The sequence below is a fragment of the Simochromis diagramma genome, unplaced genomic scaffold (assembly GCF_900408965.1).
Source record: "Simochromis diagramma unplaced genomic scaffold, fSimDia1.1 OVJJ01000685.1, whole genome shotgun sequence".
Classification (NCBI taxonomy): Eukaryota; Metazoa; Chordata; class Actinopteri; order Cichliformes; family Cichlidae; genus Simochromis; species Simochromis diagramma.
The window spans coordinates 2907450-2928560 of record NW_024387477.1 but is presented as its reverse complement, the minus strand read 5'-3'; the positions used below and the strand labels follow the sequence as shown (position 1 = coordinate 2928560).

Here is a 21111-nt window from a genome sequence, read left to right as displayed (position 1 = left end):
TCAAATGAACTCTGTGGTTTGTGAGAAGTCACAGTCATCTTTTCTGTCTGTTTTTTTCCAGAGCTGCCTTGCCACAGTGAAACGATACATGTAAAAAACTGCGGCGCGTGTGGAGTAAATCTGTAGTGCTGTAGTGCAACACCTTGACTCCTCCAGACTTTAGTATGAGCTCTTACCAGTGATGCTGACGTCTTTATATTTACTCTTTTAAAAGAGAAAGGAAAATCAATATATTTGCAAGACTTTTTTTAGACATCGTGCTGCATTATTTGTGTCCTCCCGCTGTGTTTTCTTTCTGTTGTTTGGTGGCATTTCTAGTTAATTTACTCTTGATTATTTCTAATGTATTTACTGACTGTGAAGCACTTTGTAACTTGCTTTTGAAAAGTGCAATACAAACAAAGATTATTATTCTCAGAGGTATTTTGTCATTGTGAAACTAAATGTCAGATTCGTACTGCTGGAATTGGCCTAATGTCGCCCCTCCCACAATGAAATCTCATCTCTTTTCCACATGTGGTACATTGTCATTAGATTACAGCTCCCTTGATTTCCGCATCGTCTCCTGCAAAATATCCAGAGCAAAAAGCAGGACAAAAACAGCAACCAGGCTGCTCAGTGCCTTATAGAAAACAATTTGTCATGACCAGAGCCTTTTTATGCATTTTTGCAGACATAATAAAGCATCCTAGTAACATAAGTTACAGGGAAAGTTTCACTTTAGCTCATACCAATAACCTAAAACAGGCCTATTTAAAATTGAGGTAATCATGTGTGACACTTTAAATGATATAATTAAGACCGACAGAAACAGAAGTCAGATAAAAGTTTAAAAAGCTCTAAGAAAAGTAAGATAAAGACGATGTTGCAGTACCTTCCCTTAAGAAGTTGCTTGTTCAACAGTTACCATTAGAAAAAAATGTTAGATTGATTATCTACATAGAATTGTGTGGAAAAGTGTTTGCCCCATTCTCGATGTCCTATTTTTGTAAGTCTGTCACACTCAAATGCTTGACAAAGAAAACCCAAGTGGACACAAAATGCAGTTTCCAAATGAAAGTGCCAGACATCATGCCGCGATCCAAGGACAGTCAGAGCCATTATTCACAAATGGCAAAAACATGGAAAAGTGGTAAATGTTTCCAGGAGTGGCCAGCCAATCAAAATTACCCCAAGAGTGGAACAACAAGTCACCCAAGAGGTCACAAAAGACCCAGAGCAACATCCAAAGACTGCAAGCCTCACTTCCCTGAGTTAAGGTCACTGTTCATGACTCCACCATAAGAAAGAGACTGGGCAAAAACAGCCTGCATGGCTGAGTTCCAAGATGAAAACCACTGCTGAGCAAAAGGAACATAAAGGCTTGTCTCAGTTTTGCCAGAAAACATCTTGATGACCCCTAAGACTTTGGAGAAAATACTGTGGACTGATGAGACAAAAGCCGAACTTTTTGGAACGTGTGTGTGTCCCGTTACATCTGGTGTAAAAGTAACGCTGGAACATCATACCAACAGTAAAATATTTTGGTGGTAGTGTGGTCTTGGGCTGCTTTGCTGCCTCAGGACATGGAAGACTTGCTGTGGTAAATGGAACCATGAATTCTGCCGTCTACTAAAACATCCTGAAGGAGAATGTCCGGCCATATGCTTGTGACCCCAAGCTGAAGCGCACTTGGGTTCTGCAGCAGGACAATGATCCAAAACACACCAGCAAGTCCAACTCCTAATGGCTTAAGAGAAACAAAATTAAGACTTTGGAGTGACCTAGTCAAAGTCCTGTCCTGAATCTGACTGAGATGTTCTGGTATGAACTTAAGAAGGTGCTTCATGCTCAAAAACCCTCTAATGTGGCTGAATTGCAGTTCTGCGAAGATGAGTGGGCCAAAAGTCCTCCACAGCGCTGTAAATGACACTTGATTGCAGTTGTTGTTGCCAAGGGTGGCCCAACCACTTATCAGGTTCAGGGCCATGTAGGTTTTTGTTTTTTCCCCATTAATAATAAACGCTTTCATTTAGAAACTGCATTGTGTGTTTACTTGCATCATCTTTGTTTATTATTGTATCTAATATTTGTATGATGATCTGAAACACTCAAGTGTGACGAACATAAAAAATGGGAAGTCAGGAAGTCAGGAACACTTTTTCACACCACTGTATTCACAGATGGAAAAACGTGACCATTTCTTTTCATTCTTGCTTCTGGATACATGAAAAATACAGCCTGAAGCTATTCTATAGCTGAATGTGAAGAAGCACAACACGACTTGCTGAGTGTCTTTGTGGTGCAGTAAATCAAGACTTGTCTGTGTATATGTGTGAGTGTATACATTTATAAAGGAAAGCTTGAATTAAAGTCAAATTTTACATTATTGACTGGTAAGGTACATGTGTACCACACTTTAAAAAAAGGTTTAGTGTCACTTTTACAGTACTACTAAAATAAAATTTAAAAAAAGTAGAAGCAGCTACTTTTGGTGATCCTTTGTCACCAGGGATCTTGGTTTGGCAGTTTTATGTAACACCAAAGGGGATTTATGTCTCTGGCTAGAATTGAACTTGCAACCTATTGCTTGCCAAGCATATGTGGAAACACATAGTGTGATCAAAATAATAATAGTAAATAAAGATTATATATTTTTTCCCATATTTAATGAATAATTACACAAATATAGTTAGTTTTTCTTCCAGTAACTCTATGTAACTAATGCAAGATTTTGTTTAACACCACATCTACCAGCAGTTTTATGTGCAGTAATCATGCAGTCCTTATCAGATAAAACCTTTTATTGTGATGAGAAGAAACAGGAACACACTGCAGAACAAGTCGGGTTTCCACGTGCAGCCTGGGTTCTGTCATATTTATACTGTTCCATTTGTGAATGTGCACGTAAGCCCTGTGAGTCCAAAACTCAGGCCTTGAAACTCTTTACATCGGGTTTTCCATTCTTGTTGTTCTGTGATGTCAGGGTGAACACAGCAGCCCGGGCCACCTGATGCTCAGATATTCTGTTTGTGAGGGGCAGCCAATCAGAAGAAAGTGAATTTAAAGTTTGAGGAAGCAAAATTGCCTGAAAGAGACAGAGTATTGACTCAGACTACACTAAAACCCAGCATAAGACAAATAAGGATTATTTTGAACTGTTATTCATGCAAATCTATACTAGTAGAATCTGGGAATAAAAACATGGAGCTGGAAAATCCATAATAATTCTCTTGACGCATCATGTAATTCTGTTATATGTGACTGAACCATCAAGCTTTTTAATCATAACCCGATTTTGACTTAGAATGACTAAACAGAGTGAGGATAATAATTTCTTATTATACATTTATCTACTCTGAAAAGCCTGATGCTGGTGACACTGTTCACTCAGTGCTGATAATAACAACAAATTGTAGACTGTACAGCCGTCAGTAAGCCAAGTAATCACTTACAAATAACCAAGCTGCAGGTGTTACCTGCTCTTTTCGGGGCTAAATGCACAACTGTATTCAAAGCTAGCTTGTTGACTGCCTTTCCAGTTGTTTGTTTCTTCCTTGAAAACAGCTGCCTGTAGATAAGAATGATGAGACTGAATGGGATCAGTTGGGGGGCTTAAACCAAAACAGTGAGCTGAAAGATGCTAAAATGTTCTAAAGAATGCAGTCGACTGCAGTGAATGATAATTATACACTTTGACCTGATGTTATTGTGAACACGTTAAGTCAAGCATCTCTAACATCATAAATGCAGTGTTGGCTATGACATTACCTGCAAGTCAAAGATGATGATCAATGGATCCACGTATTACTGAGACAGTCGCACGTGGAGAACATATCAAAATAGTAAGTGAAGTATTCAAAAGTTTGTATTTTGAAGATGTCCACACTGCTATTCTTCAGCATTACTCATTACAAACCAGGAGCCATGGAGCGAGACAGAGACAGCATGTGATGATGCTGGGATGGTTTACTTTGGCGTGACGTGGAATTACACATCCACAGTGTGTGCGGAGACTGTGACAACACTAAATCTTACTAAATGTAAGTAGGCATCCTGCTTGTTCTCTTTTGAGTCACAAACACATACTTGAATCCCACTTATATAACTGCAAGCTGTTTGGACGGTGCTTCGTGGAGGATCTACTTATCAGATCCATTCAGAGTTTGTATGTTTTTTTTCTAGACTGACTTCCACCTGTGTAATTTCCTATTTCCTCTGTGGCATTCAGCACCAAACCATTTGGCTAAAAACTAAAAGTCATATTTTAAAAGGGCAACACCATCTTTTAAACAGATGGTGTCTAAGGTTTTAGTAAAAATTACTCAAGCAAGAAAAGTCGATGAATTTTTATAAATTTGGTGGCATAGAGGGCATTTCTGGCTAAATATAAAATATATAAAATAAACTACAGCATAAACAGTGTGACAAACTTTTTTTAACTTTAGGACACAAAGAAAGCTTAAAGAAATGAAACATATCACAAGTTGGATACACAGTAATTCCTAGTTGGAGTGGGGCTTTGGTTTTCGTGAGATTTGATGAAATTACAAAAAAAAAAAATCACAAGCTGTCTTCTGTATTTTTTTTTGCCAAACAACTCAGTTTTGACTATCTTGGAGTATTTGGAGCGTAGATGGACGACGCAGAAAACCTGGACATAAAGGTGAAAGCTATGTGGATTTGACTTAAACCCACATTCTTTTTAATGGTAAACTTCCAGATGAGTTTTTGGTTTTAGTTGAGACAACAAGAAGAAGACCAAGCCAGAGTGCCATGGGGCAGGCCTGCCTTCTGACTAGCTAATTGCTGCAATCAACCAAGCCCAGTTTTGAAACACCAAGAGGCAAAAATGTGTAGATCACAGCTTCCAAACAGGACCTTACAAAGCACTGGGTGACATCATGGTGGCTTCATTCACTTTTGATATAATATTTATGGGAGCTTACGAGATTTTCTTACACGTAGATCAGCTAGCTCATTTCTCATGTGGATCGTTCGGCAAATTCCATGTAGAAGCCTGGATTATACTTGGTTGCGGACATGAACAGCTGGATGCCCGACGATTGAGTAGTTATTTCTGTTATACTTCTTTGAAGTTTGCTGTCTGGGCACATGCGTAGTTGGTGCAGTGTAATGTAAATTCTCTACGGACTAGTCCACACGGTCACAAAAAACAGACAGGCATGTAGATGTCTGCACTCATTGTGCGCTGATTAGCTTTACGTCACAGGAACCTGAGCGGAGACTTGAGGACACAGAAAGTTTATATCCCGTTTTACCGTTTTTCAGCCACTTCAGGCCGCAGTCACACAGGCCTAGAGACTGGTCAGCAACCTCCGATCACAAGAGAAAATGTGTATTCTGTGACTGGTTGGTGTGTATATTCTTCATCTATATCTATAATGCTGTCAGCATTAATCTCATTAAAAAAACGTTAACGCCATAACCGCATTAATGCAGCAAAACTCCGTTAGCAAATTAGCGGATCGCCCCGTGTGTGGGGCTGCACGGCGTCAACGTATTAGCACGGTTAGCTCGTTAGCGCGTTAGTGCCGTGCAGCCCCTCGCTGAACAAAACAACACAAATGTAAAAATTAGTGCTGTCAGCGTTAATCGCCCCGTGTGAGGGCTGCATGCTGTCAACGCGTCAACGTATTAGCACGGTTAGCTCGTTAACGCGTTAGCAACGTGCATCCCCTCGCACGGGGTGATCTGTGCTAACTCGCTAATGGAGATTTACCACGTTCAATTCAATTCATTTCAATTTTATTTATATAGCGCCAAATCACAACAAAAGTCGCCTCAAGGCGCTTCATAGATACAGAGAAAAACCCAACAATCATATGACGCCCTATGAGCAAGCACTTTGGCGACAGTGGGAAGGAAAAACTCCCTTTTAACAGGAAGAAACCTCCAGCAGAACCAGGCTCAGGGAGGGGCGGGGCCATCTGCTGCGACCGGTTGGGGTGAGAGAAGGAAAACAGGATAAAGACATGCTGTGGAAGAGAGACAGAGGTTAATAACAGATATGATTCAATGCAGAGAGGTCTATTAATACATAGTGAGTGAGAAAGGTGACTGGAAAGGAAAAACTCAATGCATCATGGGAATCCCCCGGCAGTCTACATCTATTGCAGCATAACTAAGGGAGGATTCAGGGTCACCTGGTCCAGCCCTAACTACAGTGGGGCAAAAAAGTATTTAGTCAGCCACCGATTGTGCAAGTTCCCCCACTTAAAATGATGACAGAGGTCAGTAATTTGCACCAGAGGTACACTTCAACTGTGAGAGACAGAATGTGAAAAAAAAAATCCATGAATCCACATGGTAGGATTTGTAAAGAATTTATTCGTAAATCAGGGTGGAAAATAAGTATTTGGTCAATAACAAAAATACAACTCAATACTTTGTAACATAACCTTTGTTGGCAATAACAGGTCAAACGTTTACTATAGGTCTTTACCAGGTTTGCACACACAGTAGCTGGTATTTTGGCCCATTCCTCCATGCAGATCTTCTCGAGAGCAGTGATGTTTTGGGGCTGTCGCCGAGCAACACGGACTTTCAACTCCCGCCACAGATTTTCTATGGGGTTGAGGTCTGGAGACTGGCTAGGCCACTCCAGGACTTTCAAATGCTTCTTACGGAGCCACTCCTTTGTTGCCCGGGCGGTGTGTTTTGGATCATTGTCATGTTGGAAGACCCAGCCTCGTTTCATCTTCAAAGTTCTCACTGATGGAAGGAGGTTTTGGCTCAAAATCTCACGATACATGGCCCCATTCATTCTGTCCTTAACACGGATCAGTCGTCCTGTCCCCTTGGCAGAAAAACAGCCCCATAGCATGATGTTTCCACCCCCATGCTTCACAGTAGGTATGGTGTTCTTGGGATGCAACTCAGTATTCTTCTTCCTCCAAACACGACGAGTTGAGTTTATACCAAAAAGTTCTACTTTGGTTTCATCTGACCACATGACATTCTCCCAATCCTCTGCTGTATCATCCATGTGCTCTCTGGCGAACTTCAGACGGGCCTGGACATGCACTGGCTTCAGCAGCGGACCACGTCTGGCACTGCGGGATTTGATTCCCTGCCGTTGTAGTGTGTTACTGATGGTGACCTTTGTTACTTTGGTCCCAGCTCTCTGCAGGTCATTCACCAGGTCCCCCCGTGTGGTTCTGGGATCTTTGCTCACCGTTCTCATGATCGTTTTGACCCCACGGGATGAGATCTTGCGTGGAGCCCCAGATCGAGGGAGATTATCAGTGGTCTTGTATGTCTTCCATTTTCTGATGATTGCTCCCACAGTTGATTTTTTCACACCAAGCTGCTTGCCTATTGTAGATTCACTCTTCCCAGTCTGGTGCAGGTCTACAATACTTTTCCTGGTGTCCTTCGAAAGCTCTTTGGTCTTGGCCATGGCGGCGTTTGGAGTCTGACTGTTTGAGGCTGTGGACAGGTGTCTTTTATACAGATGATGAGTTCAAACAGGTGCCATTCATACAGGTAACGAGTGGGGGACAGAAAAGCTTCTTACAGAAGACGTTACAGGTCTGTGAGAGCCAGAGATTTTCCTTGTTTGAGGTGACCAAATACTTATTTTCCACCCTAATTTACGAATAAATTCTTTACAAATCCTACCATGTGAATTCATGGATTTTTTTTTCACATTCTGTCTCTCACAGTTGAAGTGTACCTCTGGTGCAAATTACTGACCTCTGTCATCATTTTAAGTGGGGGAACTTGCACAATTGGTGGCTGACTAAATACTTTTTTGCCCCACTGTATATGCTTTAGCAAAAAGGAAAGTTTTAAGCCTAATCTTAAAAGTAGAGATAGTGTCTGTCTCCCGAATCCAAACTGGAAGCTGGTTCCACAGAAGAGGGGCCTGAAAACTGAAGGCTCTCCCTCCCATTCTACTTTTAAATACTCTAGGAACAACAAGTAGGCCTGCAGAGCGAGCGCGAAGTACTCTAATAGGGTGATATGGCACTACAAGGTCATTAAGATAAGATGGGGCCTGGTTATTTAAGACCTTGTATGTGAGGAGCAGGATTTTGAATTCAATTCTGGATTTAACAGGAAGCCAATGAAGGGAAGCCAAAACAGGAGAAATATGCTCTCTCTTTCTAGTCCCTGTCAGGACTCTTGCTGCAGCATTTTGGATTAGCTGAAGGCTTTTCAGCGAGTTTTTAGGACTTCCTGATAATAATGAATTGCAGTAGTCCAGCCTGGAAGTAATAAATGCATGAACTAGTTTTTCAGCGTCACTCTGAGACAGGATATTTCTAATTTTAGAGATGTTGCGCAAATGGAAGAACGCAGTCTTACATATTTGTTTAATATGTGCGTTGAAGGACATATCCTGGTCAAAAATCACTCCAAGGTTCCTCACAGCGTTACTGGAGGCCAAGGTAAGATCCAGAGTAAGAATCTGGTTAGATACCATATTTCTAAGATTTTCAGGGCCGAGTACAATAACCTCAGTTTGATCTGAATTAAGAAGCAGAAAGTTAGCGGCCATCCAGGTCTTTATGTCTTTAAGACATTCCTGCAGTTTAACTAATTGGTGTGTGTTATCTGGCTTCATGGACAGATAGAAGAAGAAGGTGTACTTTATTGTACTTTATTGGTCCCCGTGGGGAAAATCCCTCTCTGCATTTAACCCATTCACTCAGTGAAGCAGTGGGCAGCCATTGGGCGCCCGGGGAGCAGTGTATAGGGACAGTACCTTGCTCAGGGGTACCTCAGGGTAGCTGTTCAGGGGAATCGAACCCCCGACCTTCCGATCATGGGGCCACCACTCTACCTACTGAGAGCTGCGTGTCATCTGCATAGCAGTGAAAATGTATTCTATGTCTTCTAATGATGCTGCCTAGGGGAAGTATGTATAGTGTAAACAGAATTGGTCCTAGCACTGAACCCTGTGGAACTCCATAATTAACCTCAGTGTGTGAAGAGGACTCTCCATTTACATGCACAAATTGGAGTCTATTAGATAGATATGATACAAACCACTGCAGCGCAGTACCTGTAATACCTACAGCAGGTTCTAATCACTCTAATAGGATATTATGGTCAACAGTATCGAACGCTGCACTAAGGTCTAGCAGGACAAGCACAGAGATGAGTCCACTGTCAGAGGCCATAAGAAGATCATTTGTAACCTTCACTAAAGCTGTTTCTGTGCTGTGATGAGCTCTGAAACCTGACTGAAACTCTTCAAATAAGCCATTCCTCTGCAGATGATCAGTTAGCTGTTTGACAACTACTCTTTCAAGGATTTTTGATATGAAAGGAAGGTTGGAGATTGGCCTATAATTAGCTAAGACTGCTGGGTCTAGAGATGGCTTTTTAAGTAAAGGTTTAACTACAGCCAGCTTGAAGGCCTGTGGTACATAGCCGATTATTAGAGATAGGTTGATCATATTTAAGATCGAAGAATTAATTAATGGCAGGACTTCTTTGAGCAGTTTTGTAGGAATGGGGTCTAAAAGACACGTTGATGGTTTGGAGGAATTAATTATTGAAGTTAACTCAGAAAGATCAATTGGACAAAAAGAGCCTAAATGAATATCAATGGTACTAAAAGTAGCTGTAGATAATATTACATCTGTGGGATGATTATTGGTAATTTTTTCTCTAATGATAAAAATTTTATTTGTGAAGAAGTTCATGAAGTCATTACTAGTTAACGTTAAAGGGATGGTTGGCTCAAAAGAGCTCTGACTTTTTGTCAGCCTGGCTACAGTGCTGAAGAGAAACCTGGGGTTGTTCTTATTTAATGCGGTTATGGCATTAACGTTATTTTAACCAGATTAACGCTGACAGCACTAATATATATATGAAGAAAAAAAGCAAGACGCTTGAGACTGAAGGGATAATACCAAAGGACACGGAGAAGATTAGACCATATACACATATACACAAAAGGCTAAAAGGTTGGACTATATATACACTGGCAGCTGATTAGGAAGTAGATAAAGGAGTGGAACTGAACACAGGTGCACAGGATAAGTAATTAACACAAACCCAAAGCAGGAAGTAAGTCTAACACAAAGCATGAAGGAAAACCAACCTTCAAAATAAAACAAGGAATAACCATGAAAATTAATACAGACATGAACACTAACAAGATGCCAGACTGGAAAACAAAGGGAAACCAAAACATTAGCACAAAGAGATGAACATGAGACAGGAAACTATAATCAATAAAACTCTATATTCAACCCAAACAAAGGATTGTAAACTGAAAATATACTTAAACGTAAAGTCAAAAGAGGTATTGAATTTGCTCAACAGCCATGATCAACACACCCAAAAATGAAAACTTCACACAGCAGAATAACAGTAAATCTTAATCAGAACCCCAAACTCAAAATATGTTCACTATGAATTCAAAAGCACAAAACCTTAGAACCATGACAGCAGCTAATTGTAGTTATCATGTTTGCACAACTGACAGAATGTACACAATCATATATTGACTTACAGAGTCTCATATAGATGCCTAAAGCTCTAGAGTGCATCTACTGCACCTATGTGAGGAGTAATGGAAGATACAGCAGTGCTGTGAGGAGCCTATACAACAGTTGTCTTCCATTTGATCAAGCATGTCCTATCACTGCACTGTGTCTGCGTGTGAGTGTGTGTGCACATGTGGGGTAAAATCGGGGGGTTTCACTGCTTGTGTGTGTATATAAATGGTAGTAGATGCTGCTGAGCTGTCTCTTTGCTTTAGCTTCTGTGTGCTTGTGTTGCCTGCGCTGGTGTCAGTGATGCAGTCTGTTGTAATTTTTAAGGAGAAAAGAGAGAAAGTGAAAGACTCCTGGGACTGATGAAGTACACGTACACACACACACACACACACGCACACACACACACACTTTGCTCTATTGTGAAAATCTACTGCAGAGAGTTTCTGTGGCAAGACTTTTTTCCTCGATACAAGGTGTCAGTTTGTCTTTGCTTTTCAGGATTCAGACCACCTTACCATAGAGCCTTTCCTCTCTCTATATCCTTACACATCTGTCTTTGCAAGGACTAATTTGACTTCTAGACATCTGGAGTAAGGACATTTGTGGAAGGCAAAGACATTTTGGGTTGTTCTAGGCTTGAAGAATTAGATTTGGGTTAAGGTTAAGCTTTGGAGCTAATGCACCTGTGTATAATGTCTGTCCTTGTTTTTCCTTTGAGAATTTCAGCCATGTGAACTTTGACCTGTTCCCTCAGGTCAACATCTAAACCTTCACTTATAGATTTCCATTGGTTACACACATGAACGCACACTCAAAGAAACATACACACTATGGAAAAAAGGCAGACAGATAATTACATTTATAGAATAATTGAATGCCTGCCATTCATTTCAATAATGCAAGCTTTGATTTTCCTTTCTCTGCCCCTCTGTTTGTTGGTCTCTTGTCTCTCTCTGGCCAGCCTCTGCTCCTAAGTTGCGGATGATTAGCAGCCAATCTCTGATGGAAGGGAAGAAGCTGTACTTGAAGTGTGAGGCGTCGGGGAATCCCAGCCCTTCCTTCCGCTGGTACAAAGATGGACACGAGCTTCAGAAAGGCAGAGACCTCAAAATAAAAACCAACAAGTGAGTGTGCCAAAGCAGATATTTTTTCTTAGGGTATGATGTAAAAACCAAGAACTGTCATCCACATGTACTATAACAGCTGTTTTGGTTGATGCTATCACTCCGCTGTTCTACAATGAGTAACCATCAAGATAATATAGTCTCATAAGAATGAGTTCGATGTTATATTTCTGCCTGGAGTTGATGTGACAGGTTTCTCTTGCTCTATGGAGCATTTAATCATCTTTCACCTTTTAGAGCTCAACAGTGACCTCCCACTTTTTAAGGGCTCCGCTTTGGGAAGTGAATTTTCCATTCATTTTCTCCACTGACATTTCAGAAAATCCCGATATAACGACTTTAACCTCCTAAGACCTGAACTCTTTCATGGCATGCATTTTTAATTTCTCTTTCCTATTTGGGCTGATTGGGACCTGATGAATGTAAAAACAAAGAATTATCTTTTTACCTGATTTTGCTCTACAAGGGTCTGATATCCAACTATGAGGACATTCGTTTTAAATTTTGATAGAACAGTGGCAGTGTAATGTTTTCATAAGTGGATATCAGGCCCTTGTAGAGCAAAATGTAGTATTGACCAGCGGTTAGCCGTTTGGTACCGGGCTGCGAGAGTTGAGGCGCGAGTGTGAAATTTATGTGATTTCAGGGTTTTTATCATTAACTCGGTTTCCCTGGGTCTTTTCCCGTGTTGTAGTTGTGCGTCTTATTTTGAAATAAATATTTATGCGTTACCATAGTGACCAGAGAGCATTAAGGGGCAGAGAGGAGGATGTTACTCTCACTGTTGTTGGCACATTTCAGGAGGACGCTGCTAATAAAGTTACACAATTACACAGTGAATTCACATTTATTATTATATTTACAAAATACCACAGTTTTTGTCTCGGTCGTAGCATTTTATTTTGTTGTATTTATCCGCGACACCTTAAAGACCGGTCCGTTAAAATATTGTCGGATATTAAACCGATCCGTGGCCCAAAAAAGGTTGGGGACCGCTGGTCTAGACAACCCAAAATGTGATGTCCTCATATGTGGATACCAGGTCCTAGGAGGTTAAAGCCTTGAGCCGAGCCAACCTGTGAATTGTGGCCATGAAAAGATTTGATTTGGACCAAAAATGAAAAGAAAATGGAAAAAATGGCAAGGGTACAAGACTATGTAATTAATATAATCACTTTTGACAATGAAGGATCTACCCAGCTTGTAATCTATTGGAATTCCCAGATTCCACAACAAATGATGTCCGACCACAAATGTTTTGTTTTTTTTCATTATCATAGTCTTGATATATGTTTTAGTTTGTTCAGTAAAGTAAAGTCTAGCTGTCAGTGTGGTAAGTGCTGCATTTCTTACTGCAATCACCGTCCTCCCAGTTGTCCAGGGGTTTAAACATTTCCGTGGTAACAGTGACCTCTGCCAATCAGAGGCATTGCTGATTCACTTTAGCAGTGAGAGTAGAGTAGTTCTTACTGCAAATAAAACAAATAAAACCTGTTTCTGTTAAAATAAGGTTGATATACAGATATTTGGTTTCATGATGCTGAATATTTTTACTTAATTTCACTGTTGAGCTCTCTCATTTTATTAGTAATACTCATGCATACAACACTCTATCTTTGACGATGCACAAATAGATCCTGTGACTTTAGGTAACGCCACAAAGCTGTGCATATTGAATACAGAGAAAAGAGTCCTACAAACAGCTGAAAGCAACAAACACAACTGCAGCTTTTGTGATTTGCATTGATGACAACAGACACGTCTGCGTGTGGGGCTCAGGAATTTTTAGCACATGACGTTTGGGACAATAGGATGTTTTTAGTGCACTGAGAAAACCTGGTTAAGATGGAGGTTTGAAACGTCTTCTGATTGCAGGCAGTATTGGAGCCTACCAGCTCTAAGTTTTCCTACCCTTTTCCTGCCAGAACAGCATCCTCTCTGTGCAAGTGGAGGTCCTGTTTTTCAAGTTGACCACTGGGTGCTTAACCTACATGAAAAACCGTAGTAATCAGTATCTTAGAGATCCCCTCATTCATATATAACATAGGCCAAGTTCCCCCTGGCTAGTTTGGGGGTGAAGGGCCGGTGTGCCGTAGTGCTGTAGTCTTTCTCTGCACAAAATAATAAAAACATGCACACAAGGTACAGTTTGATTAATACATGCTCTCAAATTAATAAAAGCAATACTTTTTTCCTTTCAATGGCTACTAAAGTGTTAGTTTCCAGCTAAAAAAAACTTTAGAGTCCCATAGTACACTACCGAGTCATCGTCAAAGGCCTGGTGGTGCAGTGGTTAGCACTGTTGCCTCACTGGAAGAAGGTTCCTGGTTCAGACCCCTGCTGGGGGCCGTCTGTGTGGAGTTTGTACGTGCTTTCTCCCAAAGACATGTATTCAAGTTAATTGTTCATTCTAAAATTGCCATCGATGTGAGGTAGTGACCATAATAAATGAAACTGTGACTTGATGTCAAAAGTACTTTAAATGGTCAGTAAATGCATGTCCAAACAGAAAACAAAGTTAGCTGTCTTTACATTTATGTATGCTGAAAACAAGTAGATGAATGCTTTTCTTTTTGAAAGAATAATAACTGACATTGTCTCTGCCTCTCTCCTTCCCTTTTGCTCAAGAAAAAACTCAAAGGTGCAGATCAGTCGTGTCCGTGTGGAAGATTCTGGCAACTACACTTGTGTGGCTGAAAACTCAGTAGGACAAGAAAATGCCACGAGTATAATCAGCGTGCAGATCTGTGAGAACAACTTATTTCTATCTGTCCTTCTGTCTATGTGCTGATGTTTGTGTTGATCTATCGCTCAAATACGTCCGATTTTTTTGATGCAGGAGTCTGATCATACGAGCACAAACCTTGTTTACGGTCACTGTCGTCATGTGTTCTCTTCACATGGCTGGCTGGGGATAACGCAGACAAGTAAAGCAGAGGCAGCGGTTGTAAAAACAGAATAATTATTTTTATTACTTGCAAATATATCTTAATTTTTCAGCTTTAAGGTTGGAATAAGAAAATACAAGTATCCTGGGGACCTTTGCACTTGTAAAACCAATGGAGAGCTGGAGCTCACAACAAAGTGACTAATGCCTGTGTACACTGTGGCGTCGCATGCAGGATTGCAGCGTAATGCACTGTGTCTTTTCTGTCAATCTGTGTTTCTCCTAGTGACCACCACAACCCTGTCTCCAGGTGTGAGTCATGCGCGGCACTGCAATGACTCTGAGAAGTCCTACTGCGTCAACGGAGGAGACTGTTACTTCATACATGGTATTAACCAGCTGTCCTGCAAGTAAGTTTATTTCTCAGTCGGTCCCCCGTCCTCTCAGCCATCACTGTGTAGCTCCCTCTGTCTCTCCACCCAGTCTCTGTCCCTCTCTCTTTCTCTCTGTCTATCTGTGATGTCATTGTTGCTGGTCACCGTGTCTTCTGTTCCTTGGTTATGATCGCTCGACATGCACACCTGCAGCCCACCTGATCGCTCGGCTGTGTCTGAAGGCTTCTTGTCTTCACTTTTCACCAATTTGCTCCAAAAACATGCAACCGATCTTCACCTGCACATTAATGTGCCCATTCACTTAATGCTTTTGTCTCCAAGATGAATTCATTTTAGAGTGAGGTCTGTCTCTGAAATGGGAAGAAAAGCAGAGGTGTTGAACAAAACCTCGCCTAATGTATAAATGCCTTTGGATATTTTTTATTTATTTATTTAACACTGAAAATAATGAGTCCAGACTATTTTAGATGAGATGCAAATTACTGAAAAACTGGTGGAGTAATTTTCAGCTGTTAGCAATAAGGCAGTAAACCCAGTGGAAACAATTAGCATCCCTGTCACAAGGGAAAAGTGGGTTTTCTTAAAAAAAAAAAAGTCAATATGCTGAGTGAGGACTGTGCGCAGGGAAGGTTTATAGATAGAGTGTACGGTCAATACTATACATATACTGTATCTGCAGTTTTTTTAAACAGTCAGTGTTATGTGCAATGGCATTGTGAAACACATTTATGCTAGGTAACAACATACAACGTACATAGCAGTCCACTTGAAGCCCTTCGGGATTTAATGATGTTTCTAAGCCCAGCCTTGCTCAGAAGAATTAAACTGGCTTGAAAAGTTGAAGAGGACATCCTGCTGACATTGTATATTAGCAGCTGTCTCTATTGTCGGTCACTCTGTTGGCATGTTACCATGAAACAATTTGCAAGCTGAGGGCACTCCAAAGCAACGAGGACAGAAGAGGCATGACGGATTTCAGGACTCATGGACACCCAAGTTTGTGAATAACTTATGAAGGAAGTCACCTGGGATTTTGAAATCAGCGGGAGGCCTTTTTTCAAAGTCTAGCTCAAAATAAAAGTTGAACCAGCGTTGCAGATATTACAGTGATGTCCATTTGGGGAAATTCTTAAACGTCACCTGGACATCCTTGTTTGATTTTCTAGAACCAGAAAGCTTGTTTATGAACTGTTTTTATTATCTCTTTATCAATTAGAATAACATAGCAGATGCCATCATGCTGACATTTTTAGCTGAGGTTAGAAAATAATTTAAGATAAAATCTTTTTACAAACTGTAGTGTAAATCTCTACTGTATGTTGCGGTTGGTCGTAAACAGCTCAAGTGTTTGTTATTTTTAAACAATCTTTAGTAACACGATTCTGTGTACACAGAGATGACAGAACCATGTTAGTTGTCATTTAATCAAAGAAAATTATTTTGCACAGACAAATGCAAATACATTTTTTCTTTGCAATAATCTGATTGTTAGTCCTCCCTTTCCAAGAAGATGGTCTGACACGACCTCTGTTCTCCATGGAAAATCAACATCCATCTAGCTATGTTAGCATAACATAAACACAGTGAAGCTGGAGGATAAACGCTAACTTTTTTCCCACTCGATAAAAGTTAACATGAGGGTTCCTGATGGTTAGGGACAAATGCAATCACATGGCAGGATGTAAACGGACCAAACTTCAGTCAGGAGAACAACTGAGATAATCCATCCACAATACGAGGTTAGTCATTCATATACTGCAACAACATGGGAATAGAGCAGCTGCCAGAGAATTCAACATTAATGAATCAATGGTACAGAAGTGGAGGAAGAAAGAAGAATGAGTTAAGTAAAGTTTGACTTATCTGACCGTTCTGTTTCGCTTAATGCACCTTTTGGTCCAAAAAATACAGCAGAGGGTAAAATTGGCATCAAATTAAGTGTGCTGATATTTTTTTTTATTGAAAGATGAACTGGATAAATCTGTAAACCACAACTTTAATCTGTATCCTGCCTGACCCTTGGTTTGGAGGTTAACTGTTAAAAAGATATATTATAGTGCCTTTAATAGCTTTCGTCAGACACAGAAGAACATTTTCTGTATTTAGGAACAAACAAACTACAAATATAATGCTTCCATGTTTAGTGTATTATTTGTCTACTTTGTTGTTGTCTCTGTCTGCTTAGCACCCCAGTGAAGTTATCCTACATTTGACACAGAGTATTCCCTGCAGGTTTCTCCGTGCCTACGTAGCTAGCACTTTATGTTGTCCTCTCATGCTTTTGTGTACGGCAAAATTCTCTAAGACTTGACAGTGAGCTGTTTCACATCAGCATTTATATGACTAAAGCTACCAACTGTACATCATCCCAGTAAAGTCAATTTTCTTAATGTTTATTTGACTTTCTTTTCTTTGGAGGGTCCAACATTTAACGATTGTCTGGTGGGATCCCTCACAAATATATGAGCACGTCACACAGACAGGCACAGAGAAACCAAGTTTAGCAGGTACTGGCTTCAATACAGGGATAATGTGAGTAATATATAAATCACTCAGGCTTGACAAACATTAGTATTCCAGTTATCTCCCCCCCTTTACTTCCCATTTTACTCCTATGCACTGTTTGTGTCACCATGTTTCCTGTTGTCCCAGTAGGTAGGAGACAGGACAAGCTGTGTGACAAACTACTGGTCACAATCATGGCAAGCAGGACGTGAAATGTAGTGATAACTTTTCTGCACTGACACAGCCCCACAGTGATTAAAAACTTCACTGCTAACGATCCACCTCTTCCTTGTGTTTATTTGAAATGAACTGTAAACATAAATGCATCACTTCCTGTGAGTGGGAGGATTTTTCCTAGGAAACTGCTACCAGACTGGTAGGTGTTTAGAACAGCAAGTGCAAAAATTTCCATGAACTGAATTTTTAGATGAATCACTGCTGTGTTATATCAACTTATTCCAGAGCAAAACTGTTGTAGCAGACATGCCATCATAACTGATTGCATATGGGAAGTAACAGTATAACGATAAATACCTGTTTGCAGCTTGTAGCACTTTCTTTTAGAGCCTTGCACTAGAATAACGGAGGTGTTACCTGGCCTTGCACTACTAGCAATTATCTTGCAGGATTTATTTATATATATTTTTCATTTATAGAAAGGTTTGTAAGTTTTTTAGACTTTGTATTTGCAGCCAAAGCTTTGTACAAATCTAAACCAGTCATTCCCTATCAAAGCGTTAAGTACCTCATGGGGTATATTTTAGTAGCCAGGGGGTAAATGGAAAAATTAGATTAACTAATCATGAAGTTCAGTTCTTTAATCACTTTTTTCACTAAAGAAAAAAGTGGAGATAAACACGTTTGAGCTGAAGACTTAGAAGTTAAAGGGTAAACGGTAGGCAATAATGAGGCAACAAAAAATTAAAAAGCAAAAAAACTTAAGTAATAACAAAACTCATCTAGTTACATCATTAGCCATTAAAAATGTCTAAACAAATAAAATTATTTAAAGTAGTTGATGAAATATATGAAGGCTATGAGTAAAAAATAAATAAATAGCTAATAGGATGTAGCTGACAACTACAAGAGCTAGCCGGGAAGGTAAACAGTTTTAAACAATTTTAGCTGGCAGTACTTCAGTTTAATCAAACCAATTCCCTTTTATTTATACAGCGCCAAATCACAACAATAGTCACCTCAAGGTGCTTTATATTGTAAGGTAGACCCTACAGTAACGCACACAGAGAAAAACCCAACAATCTCACATGACTCTCAATGAGCAAGCTCTTTGGCAACAGTGGGAAGGAAAAACTCCCTTTTAACAGGAAGAAACCTCCGGCAGAACCAGGCTCAGGTAGGGGCCATCTGCTGCGACCAGTTGGGGTGAGAGAAGGAAGACGGGATAAAGACATGCTGTGGAAGAGAGCCAGAGATTAATAATAAGCATGATTCAGTGATTCAGTACCGATCAACATGCACCAGTGGCGTGCTAGACAAGCAAGCAGAGCCAATTACCCTGACAATAAACCAGATATCCTACCTTTCATTAATCATTTCCTTGCTAACATGCTAAAGGAGTTATTAAAAGCTTGCTCCTCATAACACATCATGGTCAAGTTGGTTATTAAAAGGAAACTTGTCTGTTACAATGATAAATCATAGAGGGCTTGTTTACTTTCTAATGCTAGCTCTGTTTCCATACCATGTGCAGATGAGCACTGATCTCAGAGCAGTGAAAGCAAAGCCAGCAGCTGCCTCAGTTTCAGAGGTTATCAACATTGCGCATGCGCAAAAAAAACTTCCTGGTTTCTCAGCTTGCCCAGCTACAACCTTTGTTAATGGGACGTAGGCATTGCCATAGAGACTCCAGTAATTTGAAGTCAAGGCTGAGTTAAGGCTGCTTCCAGAGGCAGTAGCAAACTGTGGCCACAAGTAATTTAAAAGATGAATGCAAACAGGCAAGAAGCTTCATGCAATACAGTAAATAAACAATTGAAATAGCTATCTTAAATTAAGAGTAAAAAGTTAGAATAATTATCTAAAAATATGGAAAGCAGATGAAAATGAAACTTTAAGTATTGTTATATTATTATATTATATTATATAACAGTATAGATAAACAAGCACAATACTTGTCAAAACAGAATGGACACAGTTGAAATAGCTAGCTAAAAAGTGGGAAATATTTAGCTGAAAGTATTTCTAGCAGTTGGAATTGAAACATTTGTATCAAAGGTTGAAGTAGCTTGATAAAAAGTATAAATAAGCAATTAAGATTTTAGCTAGCAGTATGGCTAAACAAGCACAATTTAACCCAATGGATACACTGTTAAAAATAGTGATTATATATACTGGAGAGCTGTTAAATGGAGTAGTAGCTGGTCATGCCACCAGTTCAGATAATACAGTTTCTCGATAAACTGCTAAAAGCAGATATCGAAGTCGCCTAAGTTGACTTCATAATAACCGGTTTTCTGAACTAGAGGTTTTGGTCTTTCCGTTCTAAACTGGCATACATGTTGGGTCATTTTGTAGATGTGTAACAAACATTTCCTCTGACGGTGTGGCTAACAGATGGCGTGTATAGTCATGCATGGTCAGAAGCTTTGTTTTTATGCTTTCTGTACAATAGGATGTCTTGGCTAGAAATCCATCCTTAGCTCCAGAGGTGTCTGTTTCAGATCTCCATTTTTTTTTGTCTCTTTGTTTTTACATTTCCATCTCTCTCTTTCTCTCACTCTCTTTTTCTCCCAATATTCCCCCTCCACTCGCTCTCTGCCTCTCATCTGATATACCTTTGGGTCATCGCTGAAGGATAAATCAGAATGTTTTTTTCATGGTGCTGACAAGCAGAAAACTTTGTTTGAGAGGGTTCATATAGACATTAGGAGCTGCGTATAGCAGTTTAGCGATGCAAAATGTGCAGGATTGCACAACCGTGTGTGCATGATTGCACTGCATACAACACACTGCATATTTAAAGAAGACACAGCAAGCTAGCAGTAAAGTAGCAGTAGACTAGCCAGCGTTTTCCAGAGAATTACTGTAGCTTCTCAGCTTTGTCATCCTTTGTTGGCCTGTCTGTTAAGGCCATTGGATAACAGGATGTAAATAAGACTGCTGTCTGCAGGTGTCTGTGCTGCTTGTTCACCTCAGAGATATGTAGACCACCACCCGGCTTCACAGACACACGCATAACAACACTCTTGAATCTGCACGACAGCTTCAAATCCACCCACTGCAAAACATAGCCAGGCAGCAAGAACTGTTAACATCTCTAAAATTCTTTTTGTGCCGACCACAGGAACCTGTAATCTCCTCTTCCCTGAAGGAGAAAGTAATGCTGTATTGCAAAATGGAGTCTGTAGGTTAAAGTGGAGGACAGCACATACAGAAAGGCACCCTGGCTTAAACAGAGTATGGAGGGTAAATTAAAGATGAGCATAGGCAAACATTCCCCCACCAAGCTGTGGGCAAGTTAAACCTCGGTGTGCCTCTGGTTTTCTGTGTAAAGCTGCAGATCCCTGCTCTGATTAATGTGAACTTGCTAAACTACAGTCTGAATGCTGGCATAGAACAGTATGTCGTGTATTCACAGCTATAGGTGGAAAATGCCGAAATTCCCCTCATGAATCAGTAAAGATAATTTAATCTAAACTAATCTAATCTACAAATGCCATGAGGTCAGGCTTGTGAACGTTTTGCCCATAACTGCCCGTGGTTCTTCTGTTAAATTTGAT

The 21111-nt window shown here is 40.2% G+C and overlaps 1 protein-coding gene across 2 annotated transcripts in view; it reads left to right on the top strand.

Annotated features, from left to right (window-relative positions):
• Nucleotides 1-21111, top strand: part of nrg2b (neuregulin 2b) — a 72710-nt gene that overhangs the window by 27194 nt on the left and 24405 nt on the right. For both annotated transcript variants that reach the window (XM_040016602.1, XM_040016603.1), the window contains exons 2-4: nt 11422-11584; nt 14213-14331; nt 14758-14881. In XM_040016602.1, the coding sequence (XP_039872536.1) occupies nt 11422-11584; nt 14213-14331; nt 14758-14881 (406 nt within the window). The remainder of the gene's footprint in view (nt 1-11421; nt 11585-14212; nt 14332-14757; nt 14882-21111) is intronic.